The sequence below is a fragment of the Palaemon carinicauda genome, chromosome 6 (genome assembly GCF_036898095.1).
Source record: "Palaemon carinicauda isolate YSFRI2023 chromosome 6, ASM3689809v2, whole genome shotgun sequence".
Taxonomy (NCBI): Eukaryota; Metazoa; Arthropoda; class Malacostraca; order Decapoda; family Palaemonidae; genus Palaemon; species Palaemon carinicauda.
In genome coordinates, this window is record NC_090730.1 from 75,391,325 (window position 1) to 75,410,025 (window position 18,701).

An 18,701-nucleotide genomic window follows, 5' to 3' on the forward strand; every position below is an offset into this window, starting at 1 on the left:
TTACAGTTCTCCGCCTTCCCCCGGGGAAATTAATGTTAACTAATTGTTTTATTTTCACAGTTAACTATCTACTTTTTCGTTTGCCTATTGTGCCTACGAAGCAGAGCTGTCCTGTTGGGGGCTGGCGAGCCTGCCCTGGCCGCCTCCTCTACGACTTTGTCATGGGCGTGTCCCTTCTCCTAGAAGTTCTCCCGGGACAACTGTAAGCTCCTTAGTTCATATAGAACGCTCAGGAGGTTCGCCTCATTGGGTGGGTACTTCCCTTCCGAGGGAGGGTCCCTTCCCAGGTATGAGTTTTTTCCCCTCCAGGGGGGTGTTCTTCTCTTACCTTAATTTTTTTCTGGTCCTCAGGCGGTTATGCTCTTGGTGCTGAGCTACCGCTTTTGTAACCATGCTCAAGGGGCGGAGCGGTTGCAAGGCCGGACCATGGAGTTTGTGCGATTATGCTCTTGGTACTGAGCGGTCGCACTTGCAGCTATGCTCAAGGGGCTGAGCAACTGCAGGATTTCCTCTTCGGAGGGTTGCTCCTTATGGTCAGCTTGCTGATCCAACGGCCCTAAGGGGCGCCTTCATCAGTTCTTCCTGTCTCTTCTACGAAGTGTTCATCTCTCTCGTTCGCGAGAGAGGACACTCATAGAGACTCCTCTTCGGAGGACTCCCCTGCTGTTGTTGCTGAAGGCTCAGTTCCCCCCTCCAAACATCTTCGAGGGGGCAGCTGAGTCAAACGGTCTCTCCTGCGAGTGTCTCTCCCCCTCGGGGGAGTACACTACAGAGACTCCTCTTCGGAGGACTGATGATGGTGCTCCTGTCCGTGGTCGTCTTCATCTTCAGCCGCAGAGGATCCTCCTCGACGAGAACAGACAGTTGCAGCTGCTTCTCTAGACCTGTCAGCAGTTCATTTGCCATCTTCGACACTTGCCAAATCTTCTTGTCTTCCTTCTCCGTTCCTGGACGCAGTAGCGCTGTGGGTGCCTCCACCCCGTTTTCCAAACAGGCACCGGTCCCTTCGAGGCTAAGGGCTTATATCACATGTGAGGGTGCCAGGTTTTTTTACCTGTGCAACCTCGCGACCACGAGCTCTCGCGCCCACGATCTCCGGATCTGGGCGCAAGTCTCCTGCTGTGGACCAGACTTCTGCCGAATCAACTCCTGATCGCCAACTCTTCTGAGACCTTCTGTGCGGCTACGAGCCATGCTGTCTCCTGAACGCCCACAATCGCCTGCTCGCCGGCGCAAATCTGATGACCCTTTACTGATGTGCACATTGCGCGCCAACGTTCGCCCTCGCGCCCACGATCTCCGGATCTGGACGCAAGCAGGGAGGTTTTTCTTTACTGAATTCCACGTGCACCTGCTCGATCTGCGCCCCCTTCCTGATGTGCGCATATGTGCCATCGTTCGCCCACGCGCCCATGATCTTCGGATCTGAGCGCAGGCAAGGAGTTATTCCTTCGCCTCTTTGCCAACGATCTCTCATACGTCTGGCCGCACATTTCTCCTGGCCACGCAACTACGCTCCTACGATCTCCTGGTTCCTGCCTCGTCACGCAGTTCAAGAAGTTCCTACGCTAGCGCACAGTCGCTCACAGGTTCTTCTGGACTCGCAGCGCCTCCACTTCACCGCGCCGCCCAGGAGATACCTAAGTTAGCGCACAGGCGTTCACAGGCATCCCTGGGCTCTCCCTACTCGCCAGTGATCTCCTACACGCCCGCGCGACTCGTCGCCTGCGCGCAAGCGTTTTCAACGCCAACGCTTCAATCATCGTAGGTTTCCTACGCGCCCACACGTTAACTCTCCTGCACGCGAGCGGTCACTACGCGCCACCGCTCGCCAACGCGCCATCGCTTGCCAACGCGCCATCGCTTGCCCACGCGCCATCGCTCGCTAACGCGCCATCGCTTGCCAACGCGCCTTCGCCCACCTACGAGCCATCGCTCGCCAAGACGAACCATCGCTCGCCAAGACGAACCATCGCTCGTCAGCGCGCCATCGCTCGCTTACGCGCCATCGGTCTCCCGGCCGCCTGCGCTCGCCCTTACGACCACGCGCTCACACGCGACCCTGTGTTCGCCGGCGCGTGAACCAGCGATTTTCCATCGCGCCAGCGCGATTCCTGCCGGCGAGCCATCGCTTGCCGAACGCGCCATCCCTCGCCAACGCGCCATCCCTCGCCAACGCGCCATCGCTCGCCTACACGCCATCGGTCTCCCGACCTCTAGTGCTCGTCCTTTCAACCGCGCTCCCCCTCACCTGCGCGCCCACGCGCACTTTCGCCTGCACGCCTGCGCGCGGGCACGCCCACGTTCGCCCGCTCGCGAACAAACGATTTGCCATTGCGCGAGCGCCGGGGATGATTTCGACCGCTATTCCCGTCGGGTTGTCGCAACACGGGCAACCTGGCGAGTCTTCTGGGGCGCGTACTTCCAGTTCACGATCTTCTCCCCGTAAACGCAGAGCATGGCACATACAAGAGCAGGAATGATCTTCAGAGAGGTCTGTGCAACATTCTTCACCTTCCTTTCAGGCAGGCCCCATCATCTCTACTCCTCAGGATCGTTCGATTCCCTTTCCCCTAGCGGGAGTCTCTGACACTACGTCTGTCAGCCGTCAGCAGAGGAGGTACATCGAGATCATGGGGGAACCTGGTTTTAGCCCTTCCTCTCCACCATTCCGTGGAAGGGTCTCCCCAGGGAGTTCTTCTCTCGAGAAGTTCTCCACCCGGCAGGTGACATTCTCGTCTTCGGAGATCTTAAGCCAGAAGAAAGCCGCAAATTGTGCCATGCGGGCTACTTCGTGGCTGGTTGTCTGGCTTTGATCTCTGGGCATCCTGTTCTGATCCGAGAATTTGTCCAATGAGAGCTACAGAAAGGTCATGGAAACTTTCCTCCTCTTCGGCACGAGCACCTCGTTTCCCAGCTCATCAAGTTTCGAACTTGTGGGCAAACTCGATGTTAAAGCATTGAGATGCAGTGACCGCGTGGTTCCTCTCGGAAGTCCCAACCATGGATGTCAGCAAGCTCAGACACTCTTCCACCCTTGGAAAGACCTTGTTTTGAGCCCAAGGACTGGGAACGGACAACTGAGAGGTGAAGAAAGCAAATCACGGTTCGCTCCCTCATAGGCGCTTGCATCCAGACCCTACAAACCTCCAGCGCCTCAACAACAACAGCCTCGTCAGCCTAGGACATCGGAACCAGCTCCGGCAGCTAAGACAAGGTGTCTAAACAGCAGCCCCCTCCTGTCAGAGGCAAGAAGGGCGGGAAGTCCTTCTGGGGAGGCAATAATACTGAGGGAGCGGACGAGGCCGCAAACGCTACGATTGGCTACCCCCCTGCAGGGTCCCCGGTGGGGGGGATGCCCAATGTTGCGCGCTCAGGTGGCAGCAGCTTGGGGCCGATTCCTGCACAATCTCCGTGATCAGCCAAGGATATCGCGTCCCGTTCTTTAATTCTCTACCGCCGCTGAGAGCAAATCCAGTGTTGCCGAGCTCCTATGCCATGGGATCGGCAAAGGGGGTAGCCCTTCGGGCAGGAATCGAGACCTTGCTCTGGAGGAGGTTCTCCAAAAGGTCATCGACGGCTCTCCCCCACGGCTTCTTCAGTCAACTCTTTCTTGTAAGAAAGCGTCCGAAGTCTGGAGACCTGTCTCGATCTCTTAGCCCTGATCAAGTTTGTTGAACAAACTTCGTTCAGCGTCGAACAGCAGAGCCAATCAGGCTTGTAGTGTGACCACAACTCTTCATGTGCACACTTGAGCTGAAGGACGGGTACTTCCAGATCCCAATCCATCCGTCTTCCAGGAAGTACTTGAAATTCTGCCTAGACAACAGAGATACCAGTTCAAGGTACGGTGTTTCGATCTCCCTGCAGCACCGCAGGTGTCCTCCAGAATGTTCACCCTGTTATCTTCATGGCCACACAGGAGCGGCATCCGTCTCCTTCGCTTTCTGGATGACTGGCTATCCCAGGCAGTCTCAGAATCGACCCTTCCTCAACACCGAGACAAGCTTCTGGGACTTTACCAAGATCTAGGGATCATGGTAATTCTCGGGAAGTCTTCTCTGCTCCCATCTCAACAACTGGGATATATAGGCATGATATTAGACTCCAATCTCCAAGCCTTCCCATCATATGGCATGATAGGAAGTCTGAGGAGAATCGCAGAACCTTTCCTCAAACGAGGAGAACTTCCAGCCCAATCTTGGTTACACCTCCTGGGTCACCTTTCCTCCTTGGCCAATCTAGTTCCAACGGCCACCTCAGGATGAGATCCCTGCATTGGCGGCCCAAGTCCCGGTGGAATCAAGACAATGATTCCCTGGACATTCTGGTCCCTTTGGGACCTGCGGAACGAATGGACTTGCAGTGATAGTTGACCTATGGAAACCTTTGCATGGGAATGGATCTTCTCGCCCTTTCCCCTCATTTGATGCTGTTCTCGGACTCGTCAAAACAAGGGGGAGGGGTCCACGTTCTGAATCAGGCCTATGGTCAGAACCAGAAGGGTACCTCCACATCAATATGCTAGGAAGGAAGGCCGTATTCTTGCCCCTCAATACTTCCAACAGACCCTGGCGAGTCACTCCGTGGATGACAACTCCACGGTAGTGCCTTTTGTTTCAGCAAGCAGGGAGGTACCTTTTCATATCAACTTTCTCATCTTACAGTTGAGATACTGAGATGAACCGAAGTCCACTCATACCCTATCGGCTCGTTTCATTCCGGACAAGGAATGTGCTCTCCGACAGTCTGAGCAGGACTTCACAGATAGAGAGTACCGAGTGGTCTTCGGTCCTCCTTGGTAGCCAACAGGTCCTGACTTTGTGGACCTGTTTGCGACAGCCTTGAATTTCAAGCTGCCGTTGTACTACTGCCAGTCCCAGACCCCAAGGCACTCTGGCAAGATGCCTTTCTACACGGTAGGACAACATCGACGTCTACATCTTCCCAACGTTCTGTCTGTTGAGAAGGGGGCTCAACAAGACCAGACTATCGGTCAACCTGTCGATGACTCTGATAGCTCCGCTGAGGCATCATGCAAAGTGGTTCCCGGAACTTCTGCATGTCCTGACGGAACTCCTGAGAAAGCTTCCCCCACGACACGAGCTACTCAAACAACCACACTACGACATCTAACACAAGCTGTAGCATCGCTTCGGCTTCACGCCTGGAGACCATCCAGCATCCCCTCACAGAGAGAGGCGTTACGCAACAAGTTGTGGAGTGGATGTCTCTACACCTGCGAAGTCATCCGCAGGGGCCTACCAGGCGAAGTGGAGAATCTTCTGTGGTTGGTGTTGTGGGAGAGGTACCTCTCCCCTTGATGCCACTATTCCAGCAATAGCGGAATCATTGTCTATCAGCGGGAGGAGATGCTCCTTTCGCTCTCGGCGGTGAAAGCCTATCGCTTAGCCTTTAGCCTGGCCTTCAGGCTGAAAGGAATAGACATTTCCTCCTCGCTGGATCTTTCTTCGCTCATACGTAACTACGAACTAACCTGCACCAGTCGGAAGTGGGACCTTCTCCATGGAACATATTCGGGCTCTTAGGGCTCTTAAGAGATCTAGCGAACCATTACGCCAGGCTTCTGATCACCACTGGTCTTGGAAGACGGTGCTCCTGCTCGCTCTGACCTCAGCCAAGTGTGTCAGCGGACGTCATAGTCTCTCGTACAGCGTCGCCCACTCAAGAGGATAGGTGGAGGTAACGTTCAGGTTCGTCCCTGAGTTGGTTACTAGACTCAAAATCTGGGAGTCCCGGACTTTCGGTCGACTCCCTTAGGATTTCGAGTCTCCGTTCTGTAACAGATGACACAAACCTTCTCCTATTAGGCCCAGTAAGGAGTCGGAAGGGTTATCTTAAAGAACAGCTGCAGTTCGTCCTCGCGTGCAAGCCCTGCTTGGGAGCACAGGGAGGACAGAGAGGAGGGTCATCAAGAATGCCTTTTCAGCATGGACTCAAAGGGTCATCCATCACGGCCTGAATCCAGATCCTCCTCCGTCACGTCACCTTAGGGCACACGATGTCAGATACATCACAACATCCCTGGCCTTCAAGAGAAACTACTCTGTGACGCAGGTGCCACAAGCTGGAGTCTGGAAGCGTCTAACGACCTTCACAGCCCACTACCTGCAGGACGTGACCCAGTGGAGCCTCGATACGTCTATCGGCCCTGTGGTGGCTACACAACAGTTGGTCTAACCTCAGGCTCCTTATTGGACAGGTAGCCGAAGGATGAGGGCATTGTTATCCGGTTTTAGTCTGCATGAATGAAAGAAGTATGTCTGGCCCTTACTTCTTTCGTCATCCTCCCCTCTCTTGGGGAAAGCAGCATCCTGGGTTCTCTGCATAGCTGACCTCAAACCTCTGCAGGTAAACCATGCTTCCTTGTGTTTCTAGTATTGAGTTAATACTCTCGCGTCCCCCATACCCTGACGAGGTGGTATTGGGAACGTCCTAGCCTAGAATTCCAGCTAAAGGACTTCAGGTTGACTTCCTATGACAAGTCATACTTCTTCCCTCCACACACAAGCTTATGTAGGCCGCACGTTTGTTGCGTAGCAAGAACTTGCGAGGTGCAGGGACTCTTTTTCTCGAGTGCTGCTCACTCGGATTCTGAGTCACCAGGTAAGCCAAAGCCAGTAAGGCTGGGGACTTTCCACCCTTCCTAAGGGTAAGTTACCCTATGTAAATAGCGTTGTTTGTATTTCGGTTACGGAACAAAGGACAAATTCGGAGATAATTTGCATTTTTCCTAACCATACAAACCTTAGCTATTTACATATATTTGCCTGCCAGCCCTATCCCCCAAGGCAAGTCCTACCTCTAAGTGAAGTGAAGCAGTTCACCGGTGTGTGAGGGGGGGGGTAGCTAGCTACCACTACCCTACCCCCCCCCCCCCGCTAACTAGCCCAGGGGTAATACACACTCGTTAAATTCTAATGGCTCTTCCTTTCAGCTACGCCGAAAGTAAACCCTATGTAAATAGCTAAGGTTTTTATGGTTAGGAAAAATACAAATTATCTCCGAATTTGTCATATCGCGTATATCAGAGGATGTATTCTTGACACGTCTCATAGCTATCTACACCTCCAATAGCGTTTTTGCTTCGAGAGGGAAAAAGTGGCAAGAATATAGGAGAGTCGTTAAAGAGGCGATGCTCTCGACACTCCTACTGTACTGTAAATAGTGCGCCGAATCGCCACCACGAGGCGCCACCAAGCCATTCTTCGTAGTTTTGTAGGTGTTGCAGATACAGTACTATAGGGAAGGATTCATTATCCTTTTGTCAAAAAGAGGGTGGGTCCATCAGGACGACATGGCTACCTCACCTAAAAATAGATTTTTCGCTTCGCTTCAAAATCCGTTTTTTGGGGCTCAAGCCATGTCGTCCTGATGGAAGTTTACCAGAGCATTAATGTATCTGTGTATTTTTAATAGTGCCGTTATCTCGAGATAAATATTTCCTATTTGGTCTCCTAGACCTAGAGACACTTGATGTTACCGTTATACATCAATTAACTGATCATAAACTATGGCAGTTCTTCCTGCCCCCTACAAGGAAGAGTCTGGGTAGACTCAAGGTCCTTTAATGGGAGAGGTCGGCTCATCAGCGAGGTACGCGCATGTGGGCGGAGCTTTTGTGACGTCATTTATCGGCGACGGTGGCTGAGGTTTGACCTGACTAGACGTAGTCTTATTTGATATCTGTCACGTTCATTAACTTCCAGGAGCCATGCCTTCCACTTGTGCTGTATTTGGATGCTATAATAATAGCAAAAAGACCATTAATATGGGCATTCGTTATTTTACTTTCCCAAAAGAAGAAAATACGAAGGAGAAATGGATGCACGCTTGCAAACGCGCAGACGATGTTAACTGGAAGGGTGCTCTAATTTGTTCAGTCCATTTTAAAGCAGAAGACTATGCTGATGATATGAAGTACCGACTTCTGGGAATTGAAAAACCAAAAAATCAACGTGCACTCAAGGAAGAGGCAATTCCATCCCTTTTTTTACCTAATGGTAAGTTACAAGTTGAGCAATTTGCCAAAAACCTGCATGATAAATTTTTTCCCTTCGATTATTTTCCTAAAATATTTTACTGGCTGTGACACCTAGATTACGAAAAGTAAATTACATTAGACTATCAAATTAAAGTCCTCTGCCGTTGTCTTTAAGTGATAATTAAATATATAGAAAATATTAAGTTCTTTGTTCTTTAATTGATTGATTTGAGGTTTTCTGGCGTCCTGGCTTGTAAGGTCATTGACGCCGAAATTATAAATTGTTACGATTTCATGAAATCTGAAATGCAACACTGTATTTTCAGGTAAATGTGTATCTGAAAAGGAAGAAGAGAGATGTGCACGAGCCAAAAAGCGAGGACTGAAGAGGACAGCCCAGGAAATGCTATGTGAAATAGAAAATTCTCATTCAGATTTTCCAGGTCCAGAAGTCTCTGTTCAAGAAGTTATTCCACAGCCTGAAGAAAGTTCCGAACAAAATAGAATTAAACAAGCAGAGGAAGTTAAAAAGCTGAAGAAAAAGATAGAACATTTGGAAAAGACCAATCAAGAACTCCTGAAACTGGTTAGTTTGGAAACGGAAGTGACAGAACCTAAGTTCACATTAACTGAAATAAACAAGTTATTTCAACCTGTGCTAAGTACAACACAGATAAAATCTCTTATAACTAATAAGTCTGTCAGTCAATGGAGCGATGAAGACATATCGTTAGCTTTCACTCCTAGAAGCATGAGCACCAAATGCTATTCATATTTGTGAACTAAAAGAGGATTTCCTCTGCCATCAAAAAGTACACTGAATAAACGAGCGCAAAATCTCAAATGTGAGCCGGGTATTTTGCATTCGGTTCGGTCACTGATGAAGGCAAAATCAGAAACAATGACGGAAATTGAAAAACTTCCCGTTATTTCATTTGATGAAATGAATATTTCTAGTAAGTGGAGTTATGACAAGGGGATGGATGTTTTGTATGAGCCTCATGATAAAGTTCAAGTGGTTATGTTAAGAGGTTTGACGGCAACCTGGAAGCAACCCATATATTACCAATTTGATGACTCTAATATGCATAAAAAACTGAATGATATCATTGTAAATGTTGAAAAGGCTGGATTTGCCGTTGTGGCAATTGTCCATGATCTTGGACCTACTAATTTAAGGGTTTGGAAAGAATTCGGGATTGATCCCCTTAACCCAGAAAAAGTCTTTTTTAAAAACCCGTGGGCTGACAGGAATGTCTTCATATTTGCTGATGCTCCCCATATGATAAAGTTGATTAGAAATCATTTTCTGGATCACGGTTTTCTTATGGAAAATGGAAATATCGTATCTGATGCCTGTGTCCGTGAAATGCTAATGAAAACCGTATCAGAATATGCCTTAGCATATAAAATTAATACAACACATATCAATGTAAGTGGCTTACAAAGACAGCGTGTAAAGTATGCTGCACAGCTACTTTCAAAATCATGTGCTAAGGCATTGTATTTTTTAGGAGAAAGGGGCTTATTCGAGAGCAACAATTGGAAGGAAACTGCCGATTTTATAGATACAGTAAATGAATGGTTCGATGTCATGAATTCTTCTATGATGTTGGGAGACATAAAAGCCCGCAATGCATTTGGGAGAGATTTGGAAAGGCAGAAAAGTGTTCTAAAAAGAATGATTGATGCTATGTTGGGAATGAGGGTAAAAAATCCAAAATTTAATTGCCTTTACAAATTCCAAAAAGGTGTGATATTATCTTGTCACTCAATGATTGGGCTATATAACATGCTGAAACAGAGTCATGACATTTCTTTTATTATGACAAGGAGATTGAATCAAGACAGTCTTGAAATTTTTTTTGGATGTATTAGGCAGATGAGGGGTTCTCATGATCATCCCGATGCAGTTAATTTTAAGTACAGATTGAAAAACTTTTTGCTAGGTAGGGATATTGAACTTGTTAGCGATAAGGCAAACTGCGAAAAAGGAAATGAAAACCTTGACCCGTTATCCCATGAAATGGTATCATCTGGATGTGATGGAAATGGACCTGATAAATCTTTCAATGACAGGGAACTGGCCTTAGAAATATGTATGACAAACATCATTTTTAGAGACCTGGAATTTGATGTTGATCTTAAAAATGACGAAATGTTCCCAGAGGAAACAGAATTTGCCAAATGTCAGAAATCTAGAGACACCACAGGATCTGTTATCGAGGAAGAGTCCTTAAGATACATCGGTGGATATGTAGTGAGAAAGTTTTTGTTGAAATATCCAAATTTAGGGTATATTGTTGATAGCAAAACGTCAGAGACATGGGTCCATTATATAAGTGAAGGAAAACTCTATGCACCATCCGACAATTTTTTTTCTAAACAAAAAATTTGCAGAGAAATTTTTACAGCAATTCATGGCTATGGGCTTAGACCAGGAACAGAATGCATAAAAACAATGGCTGCTGAAATGAAATCTGCTGTCGCTGGTGTTCCTGACGAGGTTGTGGAATTTTTTGCCAAAATATCAGTGTTTTTTAGAAGGCGGCACCTCAACAACATTATCGACATAAGTAAAAAGAAACAAAGGACTTGCAGGAGTACAGTAAGAAAAACCATGAAAACAACAACTTAATTTTTCCTCCTGGGGTGCACACCTGGCTCGTAGAGAAACACGCCCATGCTTATCTGAATTCCATCACTATCAAACTGTCATCTTTGTTTTGTTAATCTGTTAGGATTAAAATAATAATTCATTGTACCAAAACAACTTTCTCTATGTTAATCCTTAACTCGTGTAGGATTTAGTACCAAGGACAACTTTCTGTACGTTAATCTATACTTCTTTGGTTAAGGATAAGTGGCAGTCAATACATTACAGTATTTGTGTTCCCTTTTAAGATACATCTATACCCTATGACTATGTTTAGAAGCCTCAAAATATTATTAAACTTAAGGAAAATCTTTACTTAAAAAAAAAAAAAAAAAATATTAAGAAGTATTTTTATTTTGGAAAGGTATCCTTGCATCGTGTTACTACGTATACTTGTCAATGCTGTCAAGGGAGACGATCCGGTGTGTGACGTCATGCGCAGACGGAACGTATTTTCGCTCGCTGATGAGCCGACCTCTCCCATTAAAGGACCTTGGGTAGACTTTAGGAAAAAACCCGAGAATTGTGAGTTCAAGGAACAATCTAGCAAACAGTTTGTATATTTGTGTCATCATATAAATAAAGTATAGTTTGTAGTTAGATGGTATATCTCTGTATAGGTTACTGATACCTCCCAAGTCTGGCTGAAAAGAGACAGACAGGTTTACATACGTGTAGGAAACCTTAGATCAGTCAAATAAACAGTTTAGTACAATCAGATCTTACCTGTTTGCATGGAACAGTCTTAACCTTAATTCCTCAATATTTTCTTAAATAATAAAAGAATCAAGAATGCTCTGACTTTAATCTTAATCCAGAATGTTTGAGGCGAAAGAGATGCAAAGATTTCTTCTATTGTTTAATACAAAATAGAAATCATGGATGTATTCAATAACATCTTATGCAGAAAAATTCTGAATAAAAGCATAAATAGTAATAACAGAATTAAAATAAGTTTCACCTGAGAAGGGAAACATTAGCCACTCTAAGGGAAATAGGAAATTTTGCTATGTATTTTGTTGTTACTAGGAACACTGTGCATATAAGTATGCTTGGCACTTGTGTCAGTCTATTATGCTTAATGCCAACTGTGTAGAGAGAACAGTCTATAGTGTTATCACTAAACACAATACTCAATAAGATATGTCTTACGAGTCTATCATGTACACCTTTCACTAAAAGTCCCAATTAGTGCACTGTTCTTCGCAGTAATCAAGCGGCAGGCTTTATAATACTGCCTGCCGCCACCACATGAAATTTTATTTCCTGTAACTGCTTCGTATAGTGTTTGAAGAAAACTCTGGATGACTTTCATCCAGTATAAGCCCAAAGGCTTTCAAACGACATCGTCTGAAAGAAATTCAGAGACGAGGTAACTTTTCTCGGATCATGACTTGCGGGTGTATTGTCTGGATCCACTCTGCGTAAAAAATAGGTGATTTTCGCCTCTAACTGTTTCAAGGATAATGTTGAACCAGACGTCTCTCCCTTGAAAAGCTGATCTCCCTTAAAGTCTGAAATTCTACGAAGATAGACCTTTAGGCATTCCACTGGGCAGAGGGATGCTTCTTCCTTCAGAGGGCAGATTCTCCAGGGGCCCCATCTTTTAGTGGGTAGCTCGTTCTTGGCGAGAAACGTCGGATCGGGAAAAGGGTTCAGTTCTCCGGAGTCTGTGAACAGAATGTGGCCATCATCCCTCGAGAGGGCCACTATTTTGCTAACTCTGGCTCCTGAGGCTAGTGCAAATAAGAATATCACTTTTTGAGTCAAGTCTTTCAGCGAGCCATCCTCATTGTTCAGAGTTGATGCTGAGTGAAGAACGTTATCCAAAGACCATGAAATGGGCTTTGGAGGAGCTGCGGGCCGAAGTTTAGCGCAGGCTTTTGGAATCTTGTTGAAGATTTCATTAGAAAAGTCTACCTGGAAGGCATATAGTATTGGTTCTTCCAGGAAGACACATATTGTCTTCTTGTTGACTTTGACTTGTATTCCTCTAAGAAGTTAATACTGTCCCTAGAAATCCCGAACCGTTTCTTGACCGCTAGGGCGAGAAAATCATGAGATGAAGGTTCTGGGTTTTCTCTGATGAAGGTGAGACAGTCAAATTCTGCAATTGCTGAATCAGAACTGAGTCCGGTAACGGGGTCAGCTTCAAGCGTAGTTCCGTTATTAAAGGGAACGAAACACTGTTGGGCCAATTGTGGGACACTATTGCTGCTATCCCCTGTAAGGATCTCAGTTTGTCGAGGACTTTCAGCAGAAGGTTGGTTGGAGAGAACAGGTAGATCCTGGACCACCTGTTCCAAATTATGGACATTGCGTCTGTCGCTTCCGCTAGAGGATCCTCGTACGGAGCTACATACCAGGGTAGCTTCTTGTTATCGCTCGTTGCGAAGAAGTCTATCTGCAGTCCTGGGTTTTTGCGTAATATGAAGGGGAATGATTTTGCGTCTAGGTACCATTCTGACTCTATCGGGTTGACCCTGGATAGAGCGTCCGCTGTCACATTGCGGAACCCTTGAAGGTGGACTGCTGACAAGTGCCATCTCTTCTTCTCTAGACGGAGTATGGCTAGTATCACTTGACTTATGTGAGGCGATCTCGAGCCTTGTCGATTTAGGCATCTCATTACAACTTCGCTGTCTAGACCCAGACGGATGTGGATTGAGCAGCGAAGTTCCAGTTTCTTCAGAGAGAGAAAGAACTGCCATGGTTACCAGAAGATTGATGTGGAATGTCTTGAAGAGGGGAGACCAGGTTCCCGGGACTTTCCGATGATGAGAGTGACCTCCCCACCCCTCTTTTGAGGCGTCCGTGTGAACGATGACTGCCGGTGGAGATGGTTCAGAGGTGCCTTGCTCTTCAGTTTCTTGGCTTCCGACCATGGTTTGAGTAGTGATCGCAGATGATTTGGAATCGGTCTTTGTAGATCTCTTCGAACGATTGATGCGTAGTTTCTCCAAACTCCTGATGCATCTTTTAATTGTGCTTTCACAATTGGATCTGTCACTGGGGCAAACTGGAGGGACCCTAACACTCTCTCCTGTTGCCTTCTTGATATCCTGTCGGATTGAAGAAGTCTCTTGACAGATCCTGCTATCTCTTTCCTCTTCTTTGATGGAATGGAAAGGCAGTGTGACTGTAAGTCCCCGTGGAAGCGCAGCCACTGGAACTTTTGAGCTGGAGATAGACGAGACTTTTCCAAGTTGATCTTGAATCCTAAGTGTTCCAGGAACTGGGTCACTTGCTTGGAGGCTTGCCTGCACTCTTCCTCAGATGCTACCCACACCAGCCAGACGTACAGGTAGGTTACTACCTGGATCCTGTTTTAGGCGTAGTTGATGAATGACTGCATTCGCAAGCTTATTGAATACCCTTGGGGCTATGTTTAGACCGAAGGGCATGGCTCTGAAAACGTACTTTCTTTTCTGTAGTTTGAGCCTTAGGTAAGGGGAAACTTGACGGTTGATTGGAACATGCCAGTATGCATCCGTCATGTCTATGGAGACTGTGTATGCCCGTTTGGGCAAAAAGGGTCCTTATGTGTTAAAGTGTCAGCATTCTGAACTTGTGGTTCACTATGAATTTGTTGAGTGGTGATAGGTCCAGAATGAATCTGAGCTTTTCCGAATCCTTCTTCGGAACACAAAATAGCCTACCTTGGAATCTGATGGACTTTGCCTTCCGTATAACTATTTTGTTCAGGAGTTCCTGAACATATTCTTCCAGAATGGGGGTTGAATGCTGGAAGAATTAAAGAAAGTTTGGTGGAGTTGAGCTCCAACTCTACCCTAGTCCACTCTTGATTAGGCTGTGGGCCCAGGGATCGAAGGTCCAACGATCCCGGAAGAGGAGAAGTCTCCCTCCTACCGGTAGCATCTCACTTGGAGTGCTGGTTGGAGGACTTGCCTCCTTGGCCACTTCCACCTTTGTTACCCCTACCTCTGAAGGCGCGTCTAGAGGATCCTCGAAAGGAACCTTGAGACTTCGGCCTAAAAGTCGTCGATTGGCTTTCAAAGACTGGGGTGAACACCGGCAATTGGGTCGTCAGTGTTTGGGGCACCAGTTGGAAGGTGGTGGTTGGTTGTGCCACCGCCTGGGGCACCGTGGCCATGGGAAGCTGTTGCTGTTTTCTAGGCCGAGAGGGCACTCTTGGTCGTTTTGATTTATTCTTCAGCTGGGGACCCTCGTCAGCAGAAGATTTTCTTTTTGAGGACAAGCCCCATTTGGAGAGGAGATTCCTGTTCTCCGTAGCGGCTTTGTCCACAACTTTTTTGACCACTTCACTTGGGAAGAGGTCTTTTCCCCAGATATTGGAGGCTATGAGCTTCCTTGGTTCGTGTCTCACCGCAGCCGAGGCGAACACGAACTCTCTACAAGTCCTTCGGGCTTTGATAAAGTTATACAAGTCCTTGGTGACTGTCACCAAATGAGATTAGGCGAAAACCATGTACATATCTGGGGTGTCGGGGATGCTTGCCATAGTCTCTAAACCAGTCTGCAGAGACATGGAAGCAGCAAGACGTTCCTTAGTCTCTTGTTCCCTACACAGGAGAGACTCTGACAGCTTCGGGAGGTCTTCGCCGAACTGTCGTCCAGCAATATCCGCCTCCAGCTTCTTAACTGTGAAGGTGTTATGAATATCCTTCCAGTCTTTATCATCGGATGGAAAAGCAAGGAAAAAGGATCTACACTCTTCCAGTGTAGGGCAAGGTTTCTCTGCTTCGACTGCCTTTAAGGCTGCCTTAAACCCTTTGTCAATAAAGGGGAAGGCACGTTTGGAGTCAGCAATAAAGGACGGGTGCTTTTTGCTGAGAGCCGGCACCTTGGAGCTAGTAAAGGACCTCTCTTTCAAGGTTGTCGTATATAAGGCCTGAGCCTTAGAGAGTTCGAGGACAATCATCTCCTTCGGCTCTGTTTCCTCCTTGGATGTAGGTTCTGTCCTCAGACGGACATAGCTATCTAGGTAGGCCCCTCTGCTGGGCCAAAACTCAATTTCCTCTACTGGGACAGTGCCCAGTTTCTCCGAGAGGAAGATCTTCCTCCCTGACATTGGCATATGCTTAGCATATCTCCAAGGGTTAATGTCAGAGAAAGCGGGGAGATCCTTGACGTTTAGCTTCTTCGGGGCTAAACGTGATGCAACCAGCTTCTTACTGACGATTTATTTTGAATGTCCTGCACCATAGACAGCAGCGAATGCAACGTACTCGTGATGGAATCTAACTGGGGTGCAGTAGATGAAGTCGAAGGCACCGGTTCATTCATCGCGGCTGATGATACCGAAATCATATGGGTCTTATCAACTCCGGCCTCAGGAGGTACGTCATCCTCCTGCTCCAGTTCTTCGACTAGGAGATTGTTCTCAGTTTCCTTTGAGACAACCGACATGCTGTCATCTAATTGGATGCCCTTCAAGGCATCTGATACACCAGATTCTACCGAAATCTGAACAAGGGGAATCTCAGATTGAGTCTGAGGAATGATTACATCCGGAGATGCCTTAGGGAAAAGACAGTCCCTCATCCTCTTATTAGGAAGGTATGGGCCAGAGGTGTTCTTCTGAAAATCTCTGACCCATTTTCGCAGCGCGTCCCTTGCTGCATCCCTTGACTCAGTAGACTTTTGATCATCAAAAGCCTCTTTTACCAGTTTGTTACAAACAGTACATACCTGTGGTCCCAGTATTTGAGGTCCCCTTTGGTGACTGCGCAGCGAGCATGGGCCCTGCACACGTCATGGCCATAGAAGTTCTTGCTACGGACCTTACAAAAGCTGTTCCCGCACTCGGGATGCTCCTACTGTAAGGAAAGAAAAGCATATAAGTATTTGGTGAAATTCTCAAATTTCAGCATACATATTTTTTAAAAATATTAGCTTGGATAGAGTAAGCTAGAAATAGGAAAGACACCTACTTGTGTTTCCTGTCCAGCCCATTGCTATGACCTCTTCCAATATTGAACAATAAATTCTTAAAGAATTTTGAATGGGAAGATTTCATTTGATATAAAGTGTCTTCTTGACACAATGTCCCAGGTTCAATATTGGGGGTAAGTTAATGGTTTATAACCATTAAGTGAAAGAGAGGATCATGCTCTTATAAAGAGAGGATCATTCTCTTATATGTGATGGTCTCACAATAAGTTGCCCATGAAGCACCTTGTAGGTTGGAAATAACTTTTTGGACTACAGCACTGACCGCCGCCAAACCTGCCGGGCCTGCCGGAACATGCCGGGCCTGCCGACATATGCCGGACCTGCCGAAATATGCCAGCCTAGCCGACATATGCCGGGCCTATTCTGGGCTATGTGAAAACAAATACTGTCTTCAAAGTAGTGGGCGGCAGGTCGGCAGTTGCCGCTCAGCCCGCCGTCAGCCGAAGGATCCCTCTATCAAGTAGGACCCGGCGGCAACCGGCGGCAATTATATAACTTTTGGGTGGCCAACTGCCAGCCGACAACTCAGTTGCCGGCAGCCGGTCATAGTATGTTCATTGTCGTTGGGTTGTCGATCAGCGACACCCACGCAAGTGGCGGCAGAGTAACTGCCGGCCGACAGACACCCAACATGGCCGACGACAGCTACTAGCTGCCGGTCGCCGGCCCAGTATATGGAAAGGCAGAGAGAAAGAGAGGATGGGGGACGGGAAAGGATCAGCCTTGCCGACCTACATCCCGAAAGAGGGTGCAAGTGGAAGCGGGAATTAAATTCAGGCTTCCACTCAACCATATCCCATCCATATGGGGTATGGAAGGCAGTCCAAGGGAGGACTGGAGAGCACACTCAAGAATATGAGAGTACCTGCCGGCAGCCGGCCCAGCCGGCAGCAGACAGGGAACCTCAGGCCAATTCTATAGATTACCCATAGGGTCAAATATAGAACAACGGCCAAGAAGGGTGATGGTTCATCCAACACAAAAGAGTGTGTGGAAGGGGTAAAAGTCCTATAAGTAAGGAAATACCCTAGAGCATTACCCAACTTGAAGGATTCTGATCTCATAAAGTAACATCAAGTAGGAGAAATCATTTCCCCAGGTTATGTTAGTAGAGTGAGAAAGCGGCCATAGGACACAATCTCACTAGAGAACAGAATCTCGTACCAGAGATCAAACAAGGAAGAAATTATTTCTTCAGTCTAAGATCTCCTAGTACAGGACTGTCTGCTAGACCAAGGAAGGAGAAATTGATATACAAGAACCTCCAGTATGGCCTAGGGAGGTCTAGCCTCCTGAACGGCAACTTAACCTGACTTGGGAAGCCATTTCACCATGAAAGTAAAATGCCTAACACAGACTTTACTCTGATGTTCCGTTCTCAATTCAAAAACCGTGTCAGTGGTTAAGAGAGAGAGACGAAACGCCCCAGTAAATTTTGTCAGAACACAGTTAGCAGCAAAGTTTACTGAGGGTAGCCGAAGCTGATCAGAGGGACGGGGAATTGCTCTTAGATCTCGTTAGAGATAGTATCGACTTAAAAGGTATTGGTGTCAGTCTCCCCTTAAAAGACAATACAAGAGTAATAAGGGACATGTAAGAAAGTATACTAAAGCCCCTAGGCTATTAAGTCTAGAAGCATAGAGAATCGTTCACCGAAACTCTCTTGTATACTATCTTGGAAGAGGAAAATGTTATGCAGTAATATCTTGATTGTATAAAATATTGCCTGAGCTTCAATAAAACTTTATCAGGAAGGTTATATCATGCATGAAGTGTGTAGGTGCCTAGGTTAGGAAGCTTAGCACTCATGAGGCTCGATCATAAATAGCCAAATCCATGACAACAATGACATAATATAAAATTCCCTAGCTAAATATCTAAATAGCTAAAGTTATTAAAGCAAATAATGCCGGGAAATCGTTCTTGCTAACTAAATGCACAAGAAGAAGGAGTGCATCCATGACGCCATCCGGCTGGCAACAGCTCTTGTTACGTTAATTATGATCTCAATCGAAGAGCAAAACTGGCAAGAGCTTACATTTACACAATTTAAAGATATTACTCAACTTTCCAGAAGCTGATGAGGCTGGTGAAGACATCATA

General features: G+C 47.0%; 1 protein-coding gene across 1 annotated transcript; it reads left to right on the plus strand.

Annotated features, from left to right (window-relative positions):
- The first annotated feature begins 7,792 nt into the window (after positions 1 to 7,792).
- Positions 7,793 to 8,786, plus strand: LOC137643087 (THAP domain-containing protein 6-like). Its single transcript, XM_068375933.1, has 2 exons — positions 7,793 to 8,024; positions 8,332 to 8,786. The coding sequence occupies exons 1-2, from the start codon at positions 7,793 to 7,795 to the stop codon at positions 8,784 to 8,786; spliced, it is 687 nt and encodes a 228-aa protein (XP_068232034.1).
- The last annotated feature ends 9,915 nt before the right edge of the window (positions 8,787 to 18,701 follow it).